Source organism: Mesoplodon mirus (assembly GCF_964341445.2).
Source record: "Mesoplodon mirus genome assembly, chromosome: 4".
NCBI classification, from domain to species: domain Eukaryota; kingdom Metazoa; phylum Chordata; class Mammalia; order Artiodactyla; family Ziphiidae; genus Mesoplodon; species Mesoplodon mirus.
This window is the reverse complement of record NC_138979.1, coordinates 142234244-142258123: the sequence shown is the minus strand read 5'-3', so window position 1 is coordinate 142258123 and position 23880 is coordinate 142234244. Positions and strand designations below refer to the sequence as shown.

General features: G+C 38.1%; 1 protein-coding gene across 1 annotated transcript in view; it reads right to left on the bottom strand.

Annotated features, from left to right (window-relative positions):
* Positions 1 to 1686: 1686 nt before the first annotated feature.
* The window catches only part of CGRRF1 (cell growth regulator with ring finger domain 1), a 29882-nt gene continuing 7688 nt past the window's right edge, over positions 1687 to 23880 (bottom strand). The window contains exons 2-6 of the mRNA XM_082619285.1: positions 19079 to 19218; positions 9221 to 9398; positions 8922 to 9069; positions 2924 to 3031; positions 1687 to 2701 (exon numbers count right to left, since the gene is read on the bottom strand). Coding sequence (XP_082475411.1) covers positions 2381 to 2701; positions 2924 to 3031; positions 8922 to 9069; positions 9221 to 9398; positions 19079 to 19218 — 895 coding nt within the window. The 3' untranslated portion in view covers positions 1687 to 2380. The remainder of the gene's footprint in view (positions 2702 to 2923; positions 3032 to 8921; positions 9070 to 9220; positions 9399 to 19078; positions 19219 to 23880) is intronic.

Genomic DNA, 23880 nt, shown 5'->3' with positions numbered 1-23880 from the left:
GCTTGACCTTCTGTGGTAACAGCAGGAAAGAAACATAGTTGAGGTAAGCCAAGTGTGTGGGTTGCTGGGGCAGGTAGAGTGGAGAGGTCAAGAAAGCAAGCCAACATGGTAACACATTTGAAACAGTTGAGCCAGCAACCCAGGAGCAAGTTCATGAACTATTAGAATAGACTCAGGGACCCAGAAACTAGAGGTCATGATGACAAGAGAGAAACGATTCAGGAGAAATATAATATAGGGAGATATGAAAAGAGAGGGGAATTCAGTGTTCAAAATCTAGGTAATGGAGTTAGGGAATTATCCAGTGGAATAAGGGCCATCTGAGGCAGGATTGAGTAGAAGAGGCTGAAATCATCTCCACTGACCCTTCCTAAACCCCAGATTACCTATATTGATGCTACAAATTCCCACAAGCCAAGACAAAATTTCATTCCACAGTTAATGAGATGGCTTAAAAAATACAATAGTCCCAGTGGGAGATAATTCACGATTATCTGTGATGTGATGAGATGATTTGTGTTGTGTCCTTAAGCAACAGTTTTTAAGTTCCTCCCCTAGAGCTGGTTTCGACATTAAGAAAAAATTCTGAAGACGGATACTGGTGGTGGTCACATAACAATGTGAAAGTACTTAATGCCACCAAATTGCATTCTTAAGAATGGTTAAAATGGTAAATTTTATGTTATGTATATTTCACTACAATAAAAAAAGTTATGAAAAATGGAATAAGATTGCAGGTGGAAGGTATCTCAGATGAGAAAGCAACCATGTTATCTAGGACAGTTTAGGTACAAACAGATCTGTAAAGGGAAGCAGGATGGATAGGATGGGCAAAATGATCCCTGAGTATTCCAACTGACCTACAAAGTGAATTTCCCAGATGAACTGCTCTACAGCTAGCCAACTGCAGCAGGGACTGTAGCTTTTGACCGCCCTGCTTCCAGGGATAGAAAGAGAACAGGGCCTTAGGAATTACTAAGATAGGGATGTGCTTCTAATAAGCCATCAGTGCTTCTGTTAGGGACAAATACTTTGAGGTCAGGAGCCTTGTCTGATTCTTTGTAGCCCAGACTCCCAAAAGGTATCTGGCCCCTAGAAGGTATTTATTACATAGCTATTGAACATAGATGAAATTTGCTTTGGTTTATAAAATGGAGAATAGGTAATGTCTTTTTGAGAGTGCTATATTTGATGGGAATGAAATAATAGTACATAAACACACTGATACGAAGATAAGGCATTATTCTTAATACAAACAGGACAAATGAGGCTTGGAAATCTCCCTGCATGTCACAGTTTATTTGCCATGATCTAATTTCTTAGTGAGTTAAAGGTAATTTCCACTGAAGAAACAGGAAGCTCTGATTTACTTTTTTCTTCTTAGTCATCTTGGGAAAAGTGGGGAATGGGGCTTTTTTGACTATCAGGTTACTCAACTCTTAAGAGGATGTAACAAGGGATGAACAAAGTGATTTACTATTCAGAAGGACATGAGGTTTACTTAGAATAAAAAACACCCTAGAAAAAAAGAGTCACTTGTTTCTTTTAGTGATTTTTCTGGCTCTAAACCCCTTCAGTTTTGGATGGGTTTGTGTGCAGGAGGAACTCTAAGGTAAGGCATTGAGAGCCTCACAGATCTTCCCTGGTAGGTCACATCCAGCTACTATAATCATATTGGACAATATATTTAATTATCCAATAAATTTTATTATCCATGTTTTATATATCTGCTTCCTATAAATGAGTATCATTTAAGTCTATGATACACTGAGAACAGTCAAGAATTGTTTCTTGCATTTATGATTTAAGAAGCTATATTTAAAAATTAAGACTTGTGTTTATGTGACTAGAATTATAAGGAAAATTAGAAACCGAACAGCTAGATATTTATAAAAATGGTTATTTCAGGAAAGGATTTAAAGTTAGAAGCCCTTTCCAACTCTTTTGTAAACCAGAGAACATACAATTATTTTAAGAAGGATTTCAGTTTTACCCAACTGCATTCTAGGTTTTGTCAAAGGAAAAACATTCAGAAATCTTAAGACATTTACTTCCTCGAATTTTAGATGGATTGCTTTTCAGAATTTTTCTAATCAACATTATGTGAAATCCTCTAGCTGATAAAAGCCCAAATGTTTACATTCTTCTCAAGAGGTTGAATGAATTTTTATGCATTGCTCCAGAATGGGATTCCAGTATTTGCCATACTGAACAGCAAGGAATAATTAATTTTCACCATCCATGTATTGTACAAATATGAAGTTAAAATAGAATTTTCACTGACGGTTAACACTGTAGATTCCATGTTATGATTAATTCCAAGAACACAAGAACACTGCATCTTCAGTGGGAAGTGTACTTCTCAGTTGTAACAACATCCTCAGAGACTTTTCAGTTTGTCTTTACCTTGCTCTTTTTGACTGCAAAGTGCAAAAGATTCCCGAACAAATTGCCTGCACATTGGGCACTGCTGAAAATACTTAACACAGCCATCACACAAGCATGTGTGTCTACATGGCAAGAGCACCCAGTTCACAGTCCCATTCTGGCAAACCACGCAGTCCTTGCTATTCTCTTCTGGAGGCTCCATTTCACTTTCAGATAGTCCAGCCTTTTCCAGCAAACTTCGGTCTGTGTTTTTTTCCTCTGGAGAGGAACTGCTGGAGGGAGTGGAATTATTATTTGCCGACATGAAAAGTTGCTGAAAATCAAAGAAACAAATGTAATGATATTACAAATGACAATTATGCTTCAAATCCGGGGGTCATAAGACGTGCTAAAAATTTATGAGCTAGCAAATCCAGTAACAAATAATAGCTAACTTCTATGATAACTGAAAAATATTATCTCTTTATAGACAGTCATTCTTTGAAACTCTGCAAACAAAAAAGACAGAGGATAAAGACTAGAGGGTACAACTTACCTTAAGATCATGAAATTGACCTTGAGCCAGGAGTAAATACTGATATAATATTCTACAGGAGAGTTTATAAGTCTTATCAGGAATATGAATTACTGACACCATGGAAATCTAAGATAAAAATTGAACACCAGTCAGTACATACCTCCTTACATTATTTCACAGATATGTGAAAAATACTTCTCAAATAAAAATAAGAGGTTGATAAATTAGAAAACTTACAATAAATTCCTTAAATCAGTCACAAAAGAGGACCCAGTTACATATTTTTGCCAGAATTATTTTATTTATACTCAAATTTACAAATTCAATGTCATCTCAGCAAAAATAGCAATTAGTTTTTATACAGCTGTATAAGTTGACTAAAATTTTCATATGGAAAAATAAAACATAAGAACAGCTAAGAAAGGGGCTTCCCTGGTGGCGCAGTGGTTAAGAATCCTCCTGCTAATGCAGGGGACACGGGTTTGAGCCCTGGTCCAAGAAGATCCCACATGCCACAGAGCAGCTAAGCCCGTGTGCCACAACTACTGAGCCTGCACTCTAGAGCCCATGAGCCACAACTACTGAGCCCGCACACCACAACTACTGCAGCCCACGCGCCTAGAGACTGTGCTCCACAACAAGAGACCCCACCGCAATGAAAAGCCCATGCACCGCAACGAAGACTAGCCCCTGCTCGTTTCAACTAGAGAAAGCCCATGTGCAGCAACAAAGACCCAACGCAGCCAAAAATGAATAAATAAATAAAAAAAAAAGAATAGCTAGGGAAATATTGAAAAGAAAGCTATGAGAGGGACTAAGCTCAGTCAGATATTAAAGCATACTACAAAGCCTCTAAAATTAAAACAGTGTGGTACTGGCACATGAATAGACAGATGGATGGAACAGAATAAACAGTCCAGAAACAGACATAAGTATATATACAAATATGACAAAGGTAGCATCTCAAATCACTAAATAAAGAGAGCCTTCTTAATAATAAAAAGTATTGGGGCAACTGGATAGCTGTTTGGAAAAATATAAAATTGGATGCATTCCTCATTCTATACATAAGAATAAACTCCAAAAGCATAAGAGATCTAATTGTGAAAAATAAAACTATACAAGTACTAGGAAAAACATGTGAATCTCTTTTTAGTTTCAGTGTAGAAAAAGACTTTCGAACTATGACCCAAACCCAGAGGCAGAAAAATTTGACAAACCTAACTACATAAAAATATAAAATTTGCATGACAAAAAGCACTATAAGTAAAGTCAAAAGACATATGACAAGCTGAAATATATATTTACAATGTATATCACAGACTAGGGGTTAATATCTCTAATTTATAAAGAACTTTTAAAAATTGAAGAAAAAGTGAATAAAAATCCTATAGAGAAACGGGCAAAAGACATGAACAGATAATATACAAAAAGATAAAAACATGGTCCTTAGCCATATTAAAAGATGTTCAGTTTCACTCACAATATGATAAATGCAAATTAAAACTTGACTGAGATATAATTTCTTTCTCATCAGGTTAACAAAAATTGAAAAGCTTGTCAGTACACTCTATGGAGAAATCATCACTGTCATATACTGCTGGTGGAAATGTGTTAAAAAATATATATATATACAACTCCAAAGGTACAATTCCAATGGAGGGGAATTTGGCAGTATGTAGCAGAAAGAAATGTATTTACTTAGCCTTCAACCACATAACCTCAACAATGTTAAAATACGGACACACAGGTTATTCACTGCAAGATTATCTGTTATTGCAGAATACTGGAAACTACCTGAATGTCCAACCACAGGAGATTGGCTGAATAACTGTCATACATGGATACCCTACACACAATAAAGTGCTAGGCAGCTGTAAGTGAAAAAAGCAAGAACATGTATAGTATATATAGGGTGCTACCTTTTGTGTAAGAAAGAAGGAAAAATAAGAAGAAACAGAAATATATCTGTATTTTCTTATCATTACAATAAGAAACATAGGAAGGATAAACCAGAAAACAATGAACTTGATTATCTGTACAAGAATTGGGGTGTATGAGAATGGGGGTAAGGGATGAAAGCAACATCTGAGTATACCACTTTATATAGTTTTTTGACTTTTGAGAGAACTAATCTGAGTAATTTATGGACAGTTTTTGACTATAAATCCTCAGTTTGGGGCAGGAAATAAGGAAAGGGCAGTTTGAGGACCAAAATAATCATATTCAGTAATGAATTATAAACCACTGGGGGACAAAGGAATTCATGAGGCCATGAGGATAACAAATAGATAAACAAAGAGGTAAATCGGAGGACTCTTGCTTGTAATAGAATGCTGAGGGCTGACTGGAGGGCTGGAGTTGGAAAATAATCATTTTGCAACCATCATGGTAAAGATGAAATCTGGTAAGAATCATAAATGGATATTAAATCCAGGGGGAAGTTTTACTAAAGAATAGGATATTTGTATGGTCTTAAAGTGCCTCCCCACACACTGCTTATTACTTGCAAGGGAGGGAAAAAAAGGAAACAGTGGAAAATTGGATAACACCTTGACTGAGAGATCAAAATTTACATCACCAATGAGGGAAAAGAACCTCCCATTCTTCTACAGGTGATGCCCTGAAACGCACACATCATCACCTGCGTGGTATACTGGCTGAGGATGCTCAACTCCAATCTAATCATGATGAAACATCAGACAAAATGAGAAATGTTCTATTTTACAAAAACAGTGTGTGCATGTGACTCTATTCTTCAAAAATGTTAATGTCATAAAAGACAAAAGAAAGGCTATGGAAATGTTTCATATTAAAGGAGGTTAAAGATACATGACAAATACAACATCTGACTCTAGACTAGAATCTGTACTGGAGGGGAAAACATGTTGTAAAGAATACTGTTAGACAGACTGACAAATTGGAATATATATTATAATACATTAGATAAAAAATTATACCAATGTTAGATTTATAAAGTAGATAACCATATTGTAGTTATACAAGAGAATATCCCTATTATTAGGAAAACACACTGAAGTATTTGGGTGTAAAGAATCATCATGTATACAACTTATTCTCAATTCATTAAAAAATATATATATACACATACACCCTTAATATATATGTGGGCAAATAGTGCAAATGTTAACAATTAACAATAGGAGATCAGGGTAAAGGGTATATGGATGTTCTTCTACTTTTTTATATTTGCAAGTCCATAAAGAAAGTTAAAAAAAAACACCAACCCTATTATGGTTGTAAACATACAATATCCTTTACAGCCTTATAAGGATTTATTAATTTGGCAGTGACTTCAGAGGCTTTTAATACTAAATCAAAACGACAGGTTGGTAAAAGATAGTAATGTTATCACCTACTACTAACAATCCTGCCATTTAATTTAACATTAAAAGCCTCTGAAGCTACTATCATGCTAGTTATGAATATATATATATAGTTGTAGATTTACATTCGATATGGAAAAGATGTTTAAAACATGCTATTAAATGAAAGCAGATCCCAAAATAGTATGGACAATTTGATCCCATTTTTGTTTCAAAATTACATACATAAAGGTCTAGAAAGATACAAATATTCACAGTGGTTGTCTTTGGATGATAGAATACAGGTGATTTTCCTCTTTTCCCTTTTGGCTTATCTAGATTTTCTACTTCTATTTCCTGCCACAAACATGTATCATTTGAGTAGTACAGAAAATAAACTAGTATAATTTAGTAAAAATGAAAAAAAAATTTAAGTCAAGGTCTTGCAGTGACAATCCCTACTTTCCTTATCTACCTAAAATAACAAACTGGTTCCTAACTACACAATCTGAATGTAATTGATTACTGTTACAACAGGAGTGAGAGAGTTAAAAAAATTTCTTTAGATTTAGAACTTCTGACCCTAGATAAAATACTGAAAAACCAAATGCCCAATTTGCTTTTAAAATTAAGAACAGAGAACATTCATACAAAATATACTAATATGCTTTAGTGCCAGTGTTAGGCCCCACCTGAGAGATAAGAGAGCGAGAAGCAAGGATTAACAGGAAAAAAATGAAGGGAACCTACTGATAAGAACAGAAGATACAGAGAAGGACCCAGGCAGGGAGGTGTATACCAAGGACCTGAGAGCCAGGTACTTTGTCTGCCCTGTGGGAATAAGCCTCCCCCAACCATAGCTGGGCCAGTAGACTTCATTCCAGTTGCATCAGGGACCTGAGAGCAAATCTTTCCCTGTTTAGAATGCCACTGAACTGTACACTGAAAAGTGGTTAAAATGGTCAACTTTATGTTATATGTATTTTACACCTCCCAACACCAAACACACACACACACACACACACTCTCTCTCTCTCTCTCTCTCTCTCTCTCTCTCTCTCACTCCTTCTCTGTTTAGACTGAGGAGGAAAGTTAGAAAATAAGGAAGAGTCTGAGTACTCAAGTTGACAAAGAGCACCAGCAGCGAGAGGGAAAGGAACCACAGGGGAAGCTGAGAGGAAGATGACAGATCTGACCCTTTCTGTTTCGAATGAAAGCAAAGAAGTAGGGGAGCTTAGAAGAGATGGGGGACACAGTGGTGAGAGAAGGCATATCTTGCCCAGGTAGGCAGAGTGAAGGACGTTAAGCCTGGACATATCAAACACCAACTTAATAGGTCTTATTTATCTTCAGTTGAAAAGAGTGGGAGGGCCAAAGGGAGGGAGAGGGGCGACAACCAGAAGAGCTCTCCTATGGACTATTCAGGAGGTTGGCTGTGAGGCTCTATGTGTCTCACTAACATTACTTGGTATGACTTTTTTTTTCACTTATCAAATTTACTGGGCACCTATTGTGTTTCAGGCACTCTGTTAGGTTCTGGAAATACACTGCTGTTAGTATGACTTTTATTTGGAAAAAACAAACTGACTTCAGCTCAATGGAACTTCAATTTGATAAAATTAACCCCACTCCCCAAAAAACTACAGAGGCATAACTTATTGAGCAGGGTCTAGATCTCCCAATTAGGGTGTGCACCTTCCAAAGCTCAATGTGTGCTGGTTTTGGTGAGATACTCCTGTTAAAAACAAAGCATACTGTCACAGGACTACAAAGGCTCAGAATCGAGGTTCCATCTCTTATTTCCTGAATGCCTGGGAGTTTTCTTTAGTCTCTTTCAGTGTCTATAAGACAGATGCCCTAACACACAAAGTTGTTGGAAGGAATAAATATGTTAATGGTAGCGAATGTACTTTGTATATTACAAAGTGTCATAAAAATGTTACCATGTCTTTATTCATCAACATATCTATTTCATGCACTTCAGAAAAGTAGTAAATTGTGTATAAAGCCATTCTTATCATGATAGGATTTCACCAAAAGTTTATTTCACGTACAAGCTTCTACCATACTTATAGGAATGTCAGGTTCAGGACCTTTTAGACCTCTAACATGCTTTTATCTTCCTAATTGGGATAAACTACCAGACTAAAGAAATAATTAGCACATAATGAGAAAAGGAGATTACAATAATTACTGAAAATATAGGGACCAAACACATATAAGATGTAGGTGCAGCAGGGGCTATGATGGAAACAAGATGACTGCAAGCATGCAAAGAAAAGAGATACTGTCTTAAAACCAAGCCCTTCAGATCATTACAATGCTTATTTATTCAGTGCTAAAAATGCTAGGAATAAATATGCTTCCTAACAGACCTTTTTCTATGTGGCAAAAATGACAGAATATAGGATGATGAAATTAATGTAATTCAACTCTATCTTTCATTTTCTAAATAAAATCATATTCTTGCAATCCATATGGAAAAAAACAAGTCATGCTCTGAAGGAGCATTACACATATAAAACGCATACAAGTGTACTTCCCATGTATTCATTTTCCAAAAAAAATGTGTCCAGGCCAAATGTATATCCTTAGAAATTAAAATAAACTTTTCTATTTCACCAAATAATTAAGAGCCATCATCCAAATCACTTAAAAGTTAATGTTTCCAGAATTTTAAAATTACTTACAATGTCATAAATTTCTCGGTTATCTTCATCAGCTAGGGTCAACAGCGCTACCAATGGATAGCGAGATCTGGGCACTGTACCAAAGTCTTCAATTTTAGTATCTTTTGGTAACTGGCAATATATTTCTTCTTTGCTGTCCTTTTTAATTCTTTTTGAAGATGTAAAGAGAAATTGCCACTATAAGCAAAAATACAACAATATACCAAAGGGTATAATAACTTAGCAACACTATTTTATCCATAAAAAGTCTAATGTCTAAAATTTTCATGTGCTAATGGATATATCAGATAAAAGGATACAAATACTGCTCTTGATAGAGATATTCACTATACAGAGCATCTTCTAATGCTTGAGGAGTGTTTATTCGGAAGCAGTAAAAGTGCTTCTGCAGAGCTTCATATAATTTTTGAACACTGCACCCCCAGTAGCAAGTAAGGAGGCTATCTTCAAGGCAATCTGTTGTCAAAGTTATGCCAGCTGTGGAAAACAAACGAGACAAAGAGAAGAAAATTACCTAATGCTATTTCTACTACAATTATACATAGCCAGTAACAAAAGTTTCCTTTTGGATGCTGGCCAGGCTGATGGCAGTTAAAGGAACTCATTAAAGGGTATGTGCCTATAAATGAAGGAAATGGTCTCTAAAACAAAAGATATACAAACTTCAGTGTCTACACAATTTTGAAGCGCTGTCAGTAAACTCTAATTTATATTATTTTATATTTATTCTTGGAAGTTATAAAGATTTTTTTGATGACTTCAAGACTCTTCCCACATAAATTTAAAAAACTGAAATACAGTTCACTATTGAACCTACCACTCTTAATAGTGTATATAATCCTAACTACAAGAAGTAATAGAGCTGTCTCTAAAAGTGGATGCATACAACCCATGTGGTCCAGAAGATGATCAGTGGAGCAGGAAAAATATTAAAAAGAAATTGAGCCTTACTAACTTTAACATACTCATTGACAACACTGATACACTCTTGTCACACAGTTAATGTCCCATGTAATATGCAAAATATCCTAAGGAAAGAGTGGAGATGCCAAAACATGGAGGGTTTAATAGTGATGCCCTCATTCGTTTGTTTGCTTTCAGCATAATAAAATATATTACAATTTAAGTAAACCTGATTAAGTGGATATGTAAGTTATAAGTAGACATTCAAATTATCTTATGTAGTTTTGCCTATTTACCTAACACTTACATAGGACTTACTATGTGCCACCTATATGATTTTTTCCCTTGCTCATTGCAGTTGTAGCAATATTAAGTTCAAGGGCAGCAGCATCCAACGTCTCATACTGCTGGCAGTGCGAGCTGTAACATCTAGTGCTCAGTGACCATGGCATACTTACCAGAGCAAAAGGGCATCCCATGGTTTTGGTCACTGTTTCTGGCTGAACAGCCTTGGTCTCTGATTCTGGCTCTCCAAACCTACTGGCAATTCTGTAAGCTACTCAATGCCCTTGGAGTCATTTCTGTTGTTTGCAAATAGGAATTTTTATTGATACATTATGTATTTTTTAAAAGGTGATCAAGAGTATGAGTTGGAAGGAGATACACAAACACAAGCAGATGCTCTACAGCAGGGGTCCCCAACCCCGGGCCGCAGACCGGCAGCGGTCCGCCGTAGCCCATTAGGAACCAGGCCGCACAGCCGGAAATGAGCAGCAGGCGAGACAGAAGCTTCATCTGCGGCTCCCCATTGCTCGCGTTACCGCCTGAGCCATCCCCCCAACCCTGCCCCGTGGAAAAATCTTCTTCCATGAAACAGGTCCCTGGTGCCAAAAAGGTTGGGGACCGCTGCTCTACAGGACATGAAAAATTGAGCTTTTCACTTTTCTTCTCATTATTCAGTAGTATGTACAGAGTCTCAGATTCTGAACATGTACAGTAGCAGCAACATAGAGCAATTTCTAATCATTGTTAAGCAAAAATTTTAATTGGCAGGAATTTCACATAGGTAATTGGAACAGAATTTGATTTCAAATTTTTAAGTAATGCCCAACATCAGGTATTAATTCAAGAATAGAAAATTCAGTTAGCTATTTTTCTTGATTAACTAACTACTGAATAGCTGAAGAGGAACACTCTATTAATACAAATTTTATATATATATGTATATGTATAAATATATATTAAAATCACACATACTTTCCTCTATGTCACTAAAGAACCACAAAACATGAGGCAAGGAAAAAAAGTTGGAAGTAGATAGGACAGGAAAAAATATAAAAGGCATATAAAAAAAAGTAGAAAAAGAAAAAAAAAGGAACCCAGAAAATGATTTCTTGATATTATTGTATTACCGGCAAAAATGCAAAAAAATGTGAAAAGATCTATGTTTAAGCACTAGTTATATCAAAATGCTGGAACCCACCCAAATATCTATCAATAAGGGATTAAATGAATAAAATATGGAGTACTTTTTTTTAACATCTTTATTGGAGAATAACTGCTTTACAATGGTGTGTTAGTTTCTGCTTTATAACAAAGTGAATCAGCTATACATATACATATATCCCCATATCTCCTCCCTCTGCATCTCCCTCACACTCTCCCTATCCCACCCCTCTAGGTGGTCACAAAGCACTGAGCTGATCTCCCTGTGCTATGCGGCTGCTTCCCACTAGCTATCTATTTTACATTTGGTAGTGTATGTATGTCCATGCCACTCTCTCACTTCGTCCCAGCTTACCCTTCCCCCGCCCTGTGTCCTCAAGTCCATTCTCTATGTCTGCGTCTTTATTCCTGTCCTGCTCCTAGGTTCTTCAGAACCATTTTTTTTTTTTAGATTCCGTATATATGTGTTAGCATACGGTATTTGTTTTTCTCTTTCTGACTTACTTCACTCTGTATGACAGCCTCTAGGTCCATCCACCTCACTACAAATAACTCAATTTCATTTCTCTTTATGGCTGAGTAATATTCCATTGTATATATGTGCCACATCTTCTTTATCCATTCGTCTGTCGATGGACACTTAAGTTGCTTCCATGTCCTGGCTACTGTAAATAGTGCTGCAATGAACATTTTGGTACATGACTCTTTTTGAATTGTGGTTTTCTCAGGGTATATGCCCAGTAGTGGGATTGCTGCGTTGTATGGTAGTTCTATTTTTAGTTTTTTGGTACATGACTCTTTTTGAATTGTGGTTTTCTCAGGGTATATGCCCAGTAGTTGGATTGCTGCATCGTATGGTAGTTCTATTTTTAGTTTTTTAAGGAACCTCCGTACTGTTCTCCATAGCGGCTGTATCAATTTACATTCCCACCAACAGTGAAAGAGGGTTCCCTTTTCTCCACACCCTCTCCAGCATTTACTGTTTGTAGAGTTTTTGATGATGGCCATTCTGGAATACTTTATAATGAAGTACTGTAACTCTTAAAAAAGAGTTGAGCCATATCAAAATATCTGCATGTACTATCATGGAACAATCTTCAGAATATATTGTTAAATGAAAAAAGCAAGGTGGAGGGAGGTATATATAGTATGTTACTGTTTATCTCACAGGAGAGAATATCTATATATATGGGTTTACTTACACTAAAAAAAGAACAATGGAAGGATAAACATTAAAAAAAACTCAACTTACAGAACATAGAAACCTACCCAGTGTGTTTGCTTTGTAAAAAGAATCAGAGTTCCAGCAATTCAGAGCTGCATACAAGACTTGTGTACAGACTTTGTACATCTAACTACAATAGGGAGTGTCAGAGTCTACTCACCACTGGATATTACTCATACTTTAACATAATATGTCTCTGAAATTAATAAGTTAACAAAAAGAACTACAGAATCTATAAAATTCTACTCCCTACAATCTTTCATAAACTTTTCTATTAATAGACTGACAAGAGAATGTCTCCCTTTAGTTCTTCCCACTTCTGTGCAAATAGAATTCCCATTCTTACATTTTCTTAATCTTCTATAATTCAGTGTGGACACAATGCCATCTTAGATCTGTTGATCTAACAGATCAATAACAGATCATTAACAAAACTGGAACACAGCCATAAACCAGAAAATTCAGAAGCCAAATTAGGCGAGGCAGCATGGATGTGATTTCTCTCAACCTGCCCTTATGTGCCTAGCTGTAACAGCCAAGTAAAGCACAGCACAAGAGATAGCCTTGCAAAAAACTGGGGAAAAAAAGGACTACAGTCAAATGAGTTGAGCCATTAAAAAAGGAGAGACCCTAGGGCAGAAAAGCCACAAACCTTGAAGAAGAAGCCCTGAGAAAGAAGAACTGTATACAAGGAGATCATGCATGAGGATAATAAAACCAGAGGGAGTACTGGGAGCTGAAAATTTTAGGTTGTAGGGAAGAGAGGTTCACAAATTCCTCCAAAAATGCTATGTGTGTCATCTTGCACAAGGCAGCTGTTTACAAAAGGACAGCAGAATTCCTGAACCATCATGGTTCTGCACATTTTAATCAGGAATGTTTTCTAAACAAGTTAGTTTCCTCTGTCCTATCTTGAAATTTGTTCTTCCTAAGTGCAAAATGTCAGAATGAACCCCTTATCCACCACTGGGGGAAAAAAAAAGGTCCTTAGTTCCCTTTAAGTCAATTCAACTCAACTAATATATCCTGAGTACTTACTTTTTTTTTTTAAATAAATTTATTTATTTTATTTATTTATTTGGCTGTGTGGGGTATTTGTTGCTGTGCACAGGCTTTCTCTAGTTGTGGTGAGCAGGGGCTAGTCTTCACTGCAGTGCGCGGGCTTCTCACTGCAGTGGCTTCTCTTGTTGCAGAGCACGGGCTCTAGGCATGCGGGCTTCAGTAGTTGTGGCACATGGGCTCAGTAGTTGTGGCCTGCGGGCTCTAGAGCACAGGCTCAGTAGTTGTGGTGCACGGGCTTAGGTGCTCCACGCCATGTTAGATCTTCCCAGACCAGGGCTCGAACCCGTGTCCCCTGCATTGGCAGGCAGATTTTTTTTTCTTTTTCTTGTTTTGTTTTTTGTTTTTGTTTTTCAGCTCTTTTATTATGATATGCTTATAATGATTTTCTTTGTATTTATTCTACTTGGGGTTTGTAGTGTTTCTTGAGTCTGTGGCATCAGATCCTTTATCTGTTTTGGAAAATTCTTGGTTACTGTATTACTTTTACAACATTCTGTCTCAGCTTTCCTTCTGGAACTAATGGGTGTGTTTGTGTGTGTGTGTGTGTGTGTGTGTGTGTGTGTGTGTAAAATGCTCTTTTTCATCATTATTCCTGAAGTATAGTTCTTCAGAAATCCCTAACAAAAATCATCTGATACTTGTCAAATTCTCTATTCTTTGGAAGAATGGGACTCAGTATTTTGGTTCCACCTGTCCTAAGAAATTTCAAAAGCTCTGTTTAACTTCTCAGCCTCTCAGCTACTGTTTTCTGCTCAGCTTCTCAGTCTCTTAATTACTCAATTATAGACAAAAAAAATACCAAGTGTCAGGCTAATGGCAGGTGGACTCTTAACCACTGAGCCAACACGGAAGTCCCTGAGTACTTACTTTTAATGTCATTAAAGCTTCTACCCTGGGGACATGGAAGCATCATAAACCCACATACATTAAATAACAACAAAGCAATCCCAACAACCCACGCCTAGTAAACAGAGCTAAACAACTAAGATTAAAACTGATTCTCTGCTTTATTTTCAAGTAAATCAGGTCTCCAGATGTTCACCCTTCATCCTCTATATGCCAGGCATCTTAGGTACAGCAGCGAAAATAAAGACTTGCATTTTTAAACTACCTATCTACACATCAAATGAAATAACCTTTTACAATCTCACAATTATTGCTCAGAATATTATTTCAATGTTCTGGTTAGACACCTTTAATAACATCCGCCATTCCACAGTTTAAACAAATGAATTTTATTCTACTGAGTATAATTCCCAGCAAAACCTTCATATTTCCCCACAGAAGATAGATTAAGAATGACATGCATGGGCTTCCCTGGTGGCGCAGTGGTTGAGGGTCCGCCTGCCGATGCAGGGGACATGGGTTCGTGCCCCGGTTCGGGAGGATCCCGTGTGCCACGGAGCGGCTGGGCCCGTGAGCCATGGCCACTGGGCCTGCGCGTCCGGAGCCTGTGCTCCGCAACGGGAGAGGCCACAACAGTGAGAGGCCCGCGTAACCGCAAAAAAATAAAAAAAGAAGCCCATGCACCGCAACAAAGAGTAGCCCCCGCTCCAAGCAACTAGAGAAAGCCTGCGTGCAGCAACGAAGACCCAACGCAGACAGAAAAAAAAAAAAAAAAAAAGAATGACATGCATTGCAAAACTACAATGAGGTATCACTTCACACCAGTCAGAATGGGCATCATTAAAAAATGCTAGAGAGGGTGTGGAGAAAAGGGAACCCTCTTACACTGTTGGTGGGAATGTAAGTTGCTGCAAGCACCATGGAAAATAGTATGGAGGTTCCTCAGAAAACTAAAAACAGAATTACCATATGATCCAGCAATCCCACTCCTGGGCATATATCCAGACAAACCTATAATTCAAAAAGATACATGCACCCTTATGTTCACAGCAGCACTATTCACCATAGCTAAGACATGGAAACAACCTAAATGTCCATCAACAGATGACTGGATAAAGAAGATGTACATATATATGACGGAATACTACTCAGCCATAACAAAGAACGAAATAATGCCATTTGCAGCAACATGGATGGACCTAGAGATTATGATACTAAGTGAAGTAAGTCAGAAAGAGAAAGACAAATACCATATGATATCACTTATATGTGGAATCTAAAATATGACACAAATAAACCTATCAATGAAACAGAAACAGAATCACGGACATAGAGAACAGACTGGTGATTGCCAAGGGGGAGGGGGTTGGGGGAGGGATGGAGTGGGAGGTTGCGGTTAGCAGACGTAAGCTTTTTTTTTGCGGTATGTGGGCCTCTCACTGTTGCGGCCTCTCCCGTTGTGGAGCACAGGCTCCGGACGCGCAGGCCCAACGGCCATGGCTCACGGGCCCAGCCACTCCGCGGCATGTGGGATCCTCCCAGACTGGGGCACGAACCTGTGTCCCCTGCATCAGCAGGCAGACTCTCAACCACTGCGCCACCAGGGAAGCCCCAGATGTAAGCTTTTATACATGGAATGGATAAACCTACTGTGTAGCACAGAGAACTATATTCAATATCCTATGATAAACCATAATGGAAAAAAATATTTTTAAAAATGTATATATATGTATAACTGAATCACCCTGCTGTACAGCAGTAATTAATACAACATGGTAAATCAACTATACTTCAATTAAAAAAAGAGGGACTTCCATGGTGCCGTAGTGGTTAAGAATCCGCCTGCCAATGCAGGGGACACGGGTTCAATCCCTGGTCTGGGAAGATCCCACATGCTGCGGAGCAACTAAGCCACAAGCCACAACTACTGAGCCCGCGTGCTGCAACTACTGAAGCCCTTACGCTTAGAGCCCGTGCTCCGCAACAGAAGAAGCCACCACAACGAGAAGCCCGCGCACCACAACAAAGAGTAGCCCCCACTCGCCGCAACGAGATAAAGCCGGCGCGCAGCAACGAAGACCCAGCACAGCCAAAAATAAATAAATAAAATAAACAAATTTTTAAAAAAAGAATGATATGCATTAGTATTTGAAAAATTAAAATACTTCAGTAAGCTACAAGCCTGCACACTTAAAATTCTTTTCACATACTTCAGTAATGCTACTGTTAGCATCTAGTGTGTTGGACATAGCAGAGAGGTCTTCTACTTACTGGGTATCTTTTCATTTGCTTCTAACATTTACAGGGTGGGCTCTATTTGAGACTTTTTCTGCATGAAAGACAGACTGATGGATTTCCTCACACATTCTAGCTCACAAGTGTCCTGGATTTGTTTGCTCATGATGTAACAGTTCTTCTTTTTCAGTGTTTCCAGGCTTGTGGAACTGTGCTGCAGGAAGGACAGCTTTGTGCTGGTAGATTTTTTTTATTGGCAGTCCTGCTCAAGAGCCAGATGTGACATTATATCAGGTCTAAGTACGTGTCCATAGAGGTTAGCGATCAGGAAACCACCACAGTTCTGCACATCTTAATCAGGCATGTTTTCTAAACAAGTTAGTTTTCTCTGTCTTATCTTGAAATTTGTTATTCCTAAGTGCAAAATGTCAGAATGAACCACTTATCCACCATGAGGGGGAAAAGAGGTCCTTAGTTCCCTTTAAGTCATAGGGTAATCATACAATATTTATAGGTAAGGAATAAGAAAAAGAAATTTTGTACTTTTTCAACGTAAATCAAGATTTACTTAAGGTTGGACTTCCCTGGTGGCACAGTGGTTAAGAATCCGCCCGCCAATGCAGGGGACACGGGTTCAAGCCCTGGTCTGGGAAGATCCCGTATGCCGCGGAGCAACTAAGCCCATGTGCCACAACTACTGAGCCTGCACTCTAGAGCCCGCGAGCCACAACTACTGAGCCCGCGTGTCACAACTCTGAAGCCTGCAGGCCTAGAGCCCGTGCTCCGCAGCAAGAGAAGCCACGGCAATGAGAAGCCCGTGCACCACAACAAAGAGTAGCCCCCACTCACTGCAACTAGAGAAAGCCCCCTCACAGCAATGAAGACCCAACGCAGCCAAAAATAAAAAACAAATAAATTAATTAATTTAAAAAAAAGATATACTTAAGGTTGATAACCCCTGTTGACTATGTACACTGATGACAACTGATTCTAGAAGTTAGAGGCTGGAAGATGACTAGACAAGAAGGTCACAGGGGCCAAGCAAGAGGATGTCAAGAAGGAAGGCCTGGCCAACCCTGCTAAACACTGCAGAGAGAGCACTAACTCAGGCCGGAAATGTGTCCCCTGGATTTTACGACTGGGGGGACCAGAGGTGGGGGCTGAAGTGGTAATTAGTGACCTTGGAGAAGGCCATCTCAGTACACGGATACAGGCAAAAATCAGACTGCAATCATCTGAGGCATAAAAGGGAACGAGCTAAGAGGAGAAGGCAAACGCAAACCACTTTTAAGAAGCCTGGCTGCAAAGGGACGAAGAGAAAGAGGACAGTGGCTAGAATAAGATGACAAGTTGAAGAAGTTTGGGGTTGTTTGTTTAGAAGGTACCAGAAATGTGAGCAAGTGTGAAAAATGATAGGGTCTTAGCCCAGAAATCCTTGTAGAGCTACAGAACTGTGTGGAGAACTGCCTACTCTATATCTCTACTTAACTGTCACAGAAGCATTTCAAAGTCCACAATTTCAAAACTGAATCCATTACATTTCTTCCAAAACCTGTTGTTCCTCCTGCACTCCTTACCTTGGCAATAGGATCTGTCTATGGAGGACCCACGCAAAGAACTTGAATTTTCCTTGACTCTTCTCTCTTACCTGTCCCACCCTATGTTTTATACATAACAAACTACTTATTGTTTCTTTAATGTATTATTCTGTTTATCTCATTGCTGTGCTCATGCTTCTCTCTCTACCTAGAATTTCTCCCAATCCCAAAAGATAAACACCTACTTATCTCAAAACTCTACTCACCAAAAAAAAAAGGTGGGGGGGGAGAAAAATAAGACAGAGAGAGACACACATAGCACGCTCCTCTTTACGAAGCTTTTCCCGTATATGCTTCCCCAAACTTAACCCTTTTCCTTCTTTCTTTTACTCCAGTGGTTCCTAGATAATCTTGCAGACAATTTATTTCCCCAAATACAGAAATAAACAACCACCATTTATTATTACCATTTAATACCAAAATACTATAATTTCAGATGAAAAGATGGCTGTTCTTCAGAAGGGTAGCAACCTTACATTAGCTATATTTATACTACACTGCCTTACTTTTCTCACTGCACTGAAGAACAATGAAAATGGCACAGTGTCCTAACAGACTTCTCTTATTAACACCTGTGATACTTTATTTTTCTCATACAAATGCCTCTGTTTACTAGTTGATAAGCTCCTTAGGAGCAAGGTTTGTGAATTATTAGTCTTTGTATCTCTGGTATGTAGCATAGCTTCTGGAACAGAATAGGGGCTCAATAAATGTTTGTTAAGTCTGAGGAAGAGAAAGCAGTAGAGACAGAAAATTAAAGGGCTAAGCAGTAGAGAAAGAAAATTAAAGGGCTAATTAAAGGGTTAGAAAGAGAGAAAAATCTTTGGAAAATAGCCACCAACTTGTAATTGAAGCTGAAGATGGATTGGTGATCTCTAAGCCAAAAGGATTCTTGACTTGTCTCATTTGCTTTTTGAAAACTCTTGCATTGAACTGGGTCTCTTCCGAATTTCTCAGAATTACTGGAACATCCCAACCAAACCTGAAGAAAGGTAAAAATAAAATAAGACATAATTTTAATAAATATTGAAACTGTATATGTAAAGAATGTTGTGCTTTATTAGTTATTCCTCTTAATATAAGTATCAGAAAAATAGATTCAGTTACTCAAAATTTTATATTTTATTGCAGAATTAATCCAAAACTAAGAGATATTAGAGGTCCCATAGAATTGCAATATATTGTTTGGCTGGCTGAATCAACATACTCTTGAAAACAGAGAGTTCTACTGTTAATTATTGTTGATTACAAAGGAGTGCCATGATTATAGATAAAATGAACCTAATACAGTTGCAAAAAGATAGAATTATTGAATTTTTTAAATGAAATGAAAAGCAAATACATATTTAATGTGCAGACTATTTGATATTATTTATGGGACAAGAGAACTTTTAAACACCAAATATAGCCCTTCATTAATATAACATATCCTCTACTTTTAAATTTCATGTAAAAATGTGATAATGAACAGACTTAGAGGGAAAATGGAAGGGATAAACTCAATTCCTTATAAAAGTAGAAAGCAGCTGAGTTTACTCAGTTTAAACAAAACAACTTAAAATGAAAACACATTAGTTAAACCAGGGGACTTTAGGTTAAGATAGCACAGTTAGATTCATACTTTAATGCACTCTTTTCTCTCCACACACTTAGCAGTGATAGATGAAAAAAAAAATAAAAAGAGAAATCAGAAGGACCACACTGAAATGAGTAAACAAACAGCAGGTGTGTTTAAACAAAGCAATAGTACTGCTCAGCAATGAGAAGGAGTAAATTATTACCACAACCACATGGCTAAATCTCAAAAACAACATACTGTGCAAAAGAAGCCTTACATAGAAGAGTAAATGCTCTATGACTCCACAATAGGAAATTCTAGAGCAAGCAAAACTAATTTATGGTAGAAATAAAATACAGAACAATGGTTCTTCTAGGGGTGCAGGAGTAAGGACTGACTGGGAAAGGGCACAAAGAAACTTTCTCTGGTGATGGTAATGTTCTTACCTTGACTGAGGTTTGGGTTGTATAGATGATGTGTTGGTAACACTTAAGATTTGTACTTTTCACGTTCTATAAATCTTACTTCAAAAGAAAAAAAAATAACTACAAAGAAAAACAAATAATCAACTCTAGCTAAAAATATGCAATGCTTTAGTACTTATGGATAAAGAGTATAACTTACTTCAAAGTAATCAAGAAATTAACATGGATTGATGGGTAGATAGAGGAATGGATGGATGGACAGATATGTAATAAAGACATTATAGTGAAATGTTGATTGTAGAACTTAAGTGATGGGCATATGTGTGTACACTATGTAATTCTTTTAAGTTTTCTGTATGTTTGAAAATTTTAATAATAAATTGTAATAAAAAAGAGACAGCTGGGCTGCCCTGGTGGCGCAGTGGTTGAGAGTCCGCCTGCTGATGCAGGGGACACGGGTTCGTGCCCCGGTCCGGGAAGATCCCACATGCCGTGGAGCGGCTGGGCCCGTGAGCCATGGCCGCTGAGCCTGCGTGTCTGGAGCCTGTACTCCGCAAAGGGAGAGGCCACAACAGTGAAAGGCCCGCATACCGCAAAAAAAAAAGAGACAGCTGGGTTAAAAGACAAATCTTTATGGATCTGAAAAGGAAAAGAAATACAAAGTAATGAGTAAGGCTGATGCCATGGTTTGATGGGTTCTGAGTCTGGCAGCAGGCAGTGGCAACTAAGCCTTCACACGGTAAGAGGCCTTACAGGTTGTCCACTCAAGACAAGGGCCAGAGCCAGGTTCACAACTTGAATCCAGGAGCTGGGTTAGGCTTATATCAATATGGGACAGAACTTTCATTATAAGACCTACTCCCTGATGAGGGGGTCTAGAAATCTGGTTTAACAGCAAGGATGAGGACAAAGGAGGGGGGCAGGGGACTTTCACTAAAATTTAGGTTGCAAACTAAAATTTCAAAACACACAAATAAATCTAATGCCAAGAGAAAGCCAATAAAATTAACAAATGAAACAAAATTTCACTCTAAATGATTTTAATTTTATAGAACAGTTGGATAAGGCTGTTCTGTTCCTGCTTTAAAAAGCTGAAAAGCAAGCCTCTAACAGATCAAAGCATTCCAGGTAAGTTAACTGAATCCCAAAACAAAGTTCAGGAATATTTGTATGAATACAAAAACATCCAGCACCCAATAAGGTAAAATTCACAATGTCTAGCATCCAATAAAAAATTAACAGGCATGCAAAGAATCAGGAAAATATAACCCATAATGGGTAGAGAAATGGTACAGATACTAGAATTAGTAGATAAGGATATCAAAATAATTTTATAACTATCTTCCATATGTCAAGAAAATAAGTAAAGATCAAGCATATAATATAGAGACATGGATGATATAAGAAAGATCCCAATCCATTTCTGAAGATGAAAAATACAATGTTTTGAGTGAAAAATACACTGGATGGGATTAGCAGCAGGTTAGATATTACAGAACAAAAGATTAGTAAATTTGAAGACATAGCAGCAGAAAGTATCCAATATGAAACACAAAGGAAAAAAAGGCTGCACAAAAAACCAAAACATCAGTGAGCTGAGAAGTTCAAGCAGTCTAACATACATGTGACTGAAGTCTGCAGCGGAGGGGAAGAGACAATACAAGAAAACTACAATACCACTCAGGAACATAAATGTAAAAATTCTTAACAAAATTTTGGCAAATTAAATCCAACAGTATATAAAAATATGTCAAGACCCAGCAAAGTTTATCTCGGGAATGCAAGGCTGGCTTAACATTACATTAAAACTGTAATGTAATTCACCATATTAACAAACTAAAAAAGAAAAACCATACAATCTTCTCACTACATGCAGAAAAACTGCTTGCTAAAATCCATAGTCTAGTCCTGATAAAAACTGTTGGCAAACTAGGAATGTAAAAAAAGAACTTACTCAACCTGATAGAGGCAATAAAAAAAAAAGTATAGCTAACATCATACTTAATTAAAAACTGCTTTCTTCCTAAAGTCAGAAACAAGATACTTAATAGCCATGTATCCTTAAGCAATCACTCAACCTCTATGTAACTGTTTCCCCACCTGTAAATGTCTATAACAGGGCTTGGCACTATGTAAGTGCTTACAATGATAATGATGATGGAGTGGATTTAGGGGTTGGAAGAGAGAAAACAGAAATCCAGTAACTTCTCCTCTTTGATTCTCAGAATCAATTACCCCACAGCTTTTGTCTCCACTGCTCACCATTGCCCCAGTGCCCTTTAGAGGTCAAATCAGGCATACAGAGTGGTAGGACAAAAGATATAACCTTCCTGTTACAGCCATAACACCTTCCCCTTCTTTCCTTCGTCCCTTGGAGTGAAAAAAAGCAAAGAAAAAACCACCACTCTATGCATACTCCTCATTATATTCCCTGGCCCTTTCCTCATTATTTAATTCTCCCTACCTTGCCCCACCCTTTTCTTTCTTTACCCATACTGCCTTACTCTTTATACCCACAGTACCAGCAGTAAAAGCTAGAAGTTAGATCTCATGGTGTTCATTTCTACTGTAGGTTCAAGTACCGTATTTCAGGTACTTTATAATGTTGTACCTAAAAATTTCAATTTAAGAATCCTTTAAGGCAGGGGTCCCCAACCCCTGGTACCAGTCAGAGGCCTGTTAGGAACTGGGCCACACAGCAGGAGGTGAGCTGCGGGTGAGTGAAAGAAGCTTCATCTGCCGCTCCCCATTGCTCACATTACCGCCCGAGCCATCACCCAACCCCTCCCCGTCCGGGGAAGAACTGTCTTCCACAAAACCCGTCCTTGGTGCCAAAAAGGTTGGGGACTGCTGCTTTAAGGTACAGAAGCCAGAAACCACAAAAGGCAAGGCTTTGGGGAAATATCTGGAAGCAGTCCATTGTGAGCATAAAATTCCTTTGTAAAATGCTTTTTATACTCCATAATTACTTTGTTTTAATATAAAAATATTATTTCTCCAAATCCTTACATAAAATCACTATTGTAGGAGGATATACCATATCTGCTCTGTGGCTTTGGATACACCTCAGAGTGAAACAAATAATTTGACACGTGCAGTGCCGCTTCTCTTTAAGCGCGCTTATCCAACACTGCTTGGCCCAGCATCACATCAACAGTTGGCAAGGCACATCTATTGTGAAAAGAAATTCCTCTCTCTCGAGTTTCAATTTCTCTGCCTCATGCTTAGTCTTGGGTCTACATTTTCGAATATCCTAAGGTCCTTGATTTAACATCGTTTAAAGTTGTTGTTATGAATCTTGCTCAATCTGTGGCCTTTTTATATTATATAACCTTTTTACTGTGAAGGATAACATACATATAAAAAAGTACACAAAGTACTTTTCTTTTTTTTTTTTTTTTTTTTTTTTCTGTACACGGGCCTCTCACTGCTGTGGCCTCTCCCGTTGCGGAGCACAGGCTCCGGACACACAGGCTCCGCGGCCATGGCCCGCGGGCCCAGCCGCTCCGCGGCATGTGGGATCCTCCGGGACCGGGGCACGAACCCGTGTCCCCTGCACCGGCAGGCGGACTCTCAACCACTGCGCCACCAGGGAAGCCCCACAAAGTACTTTTCTGAATAACAAAATAATTGTTATTCAGGTTAAGAACCAAAATAATAT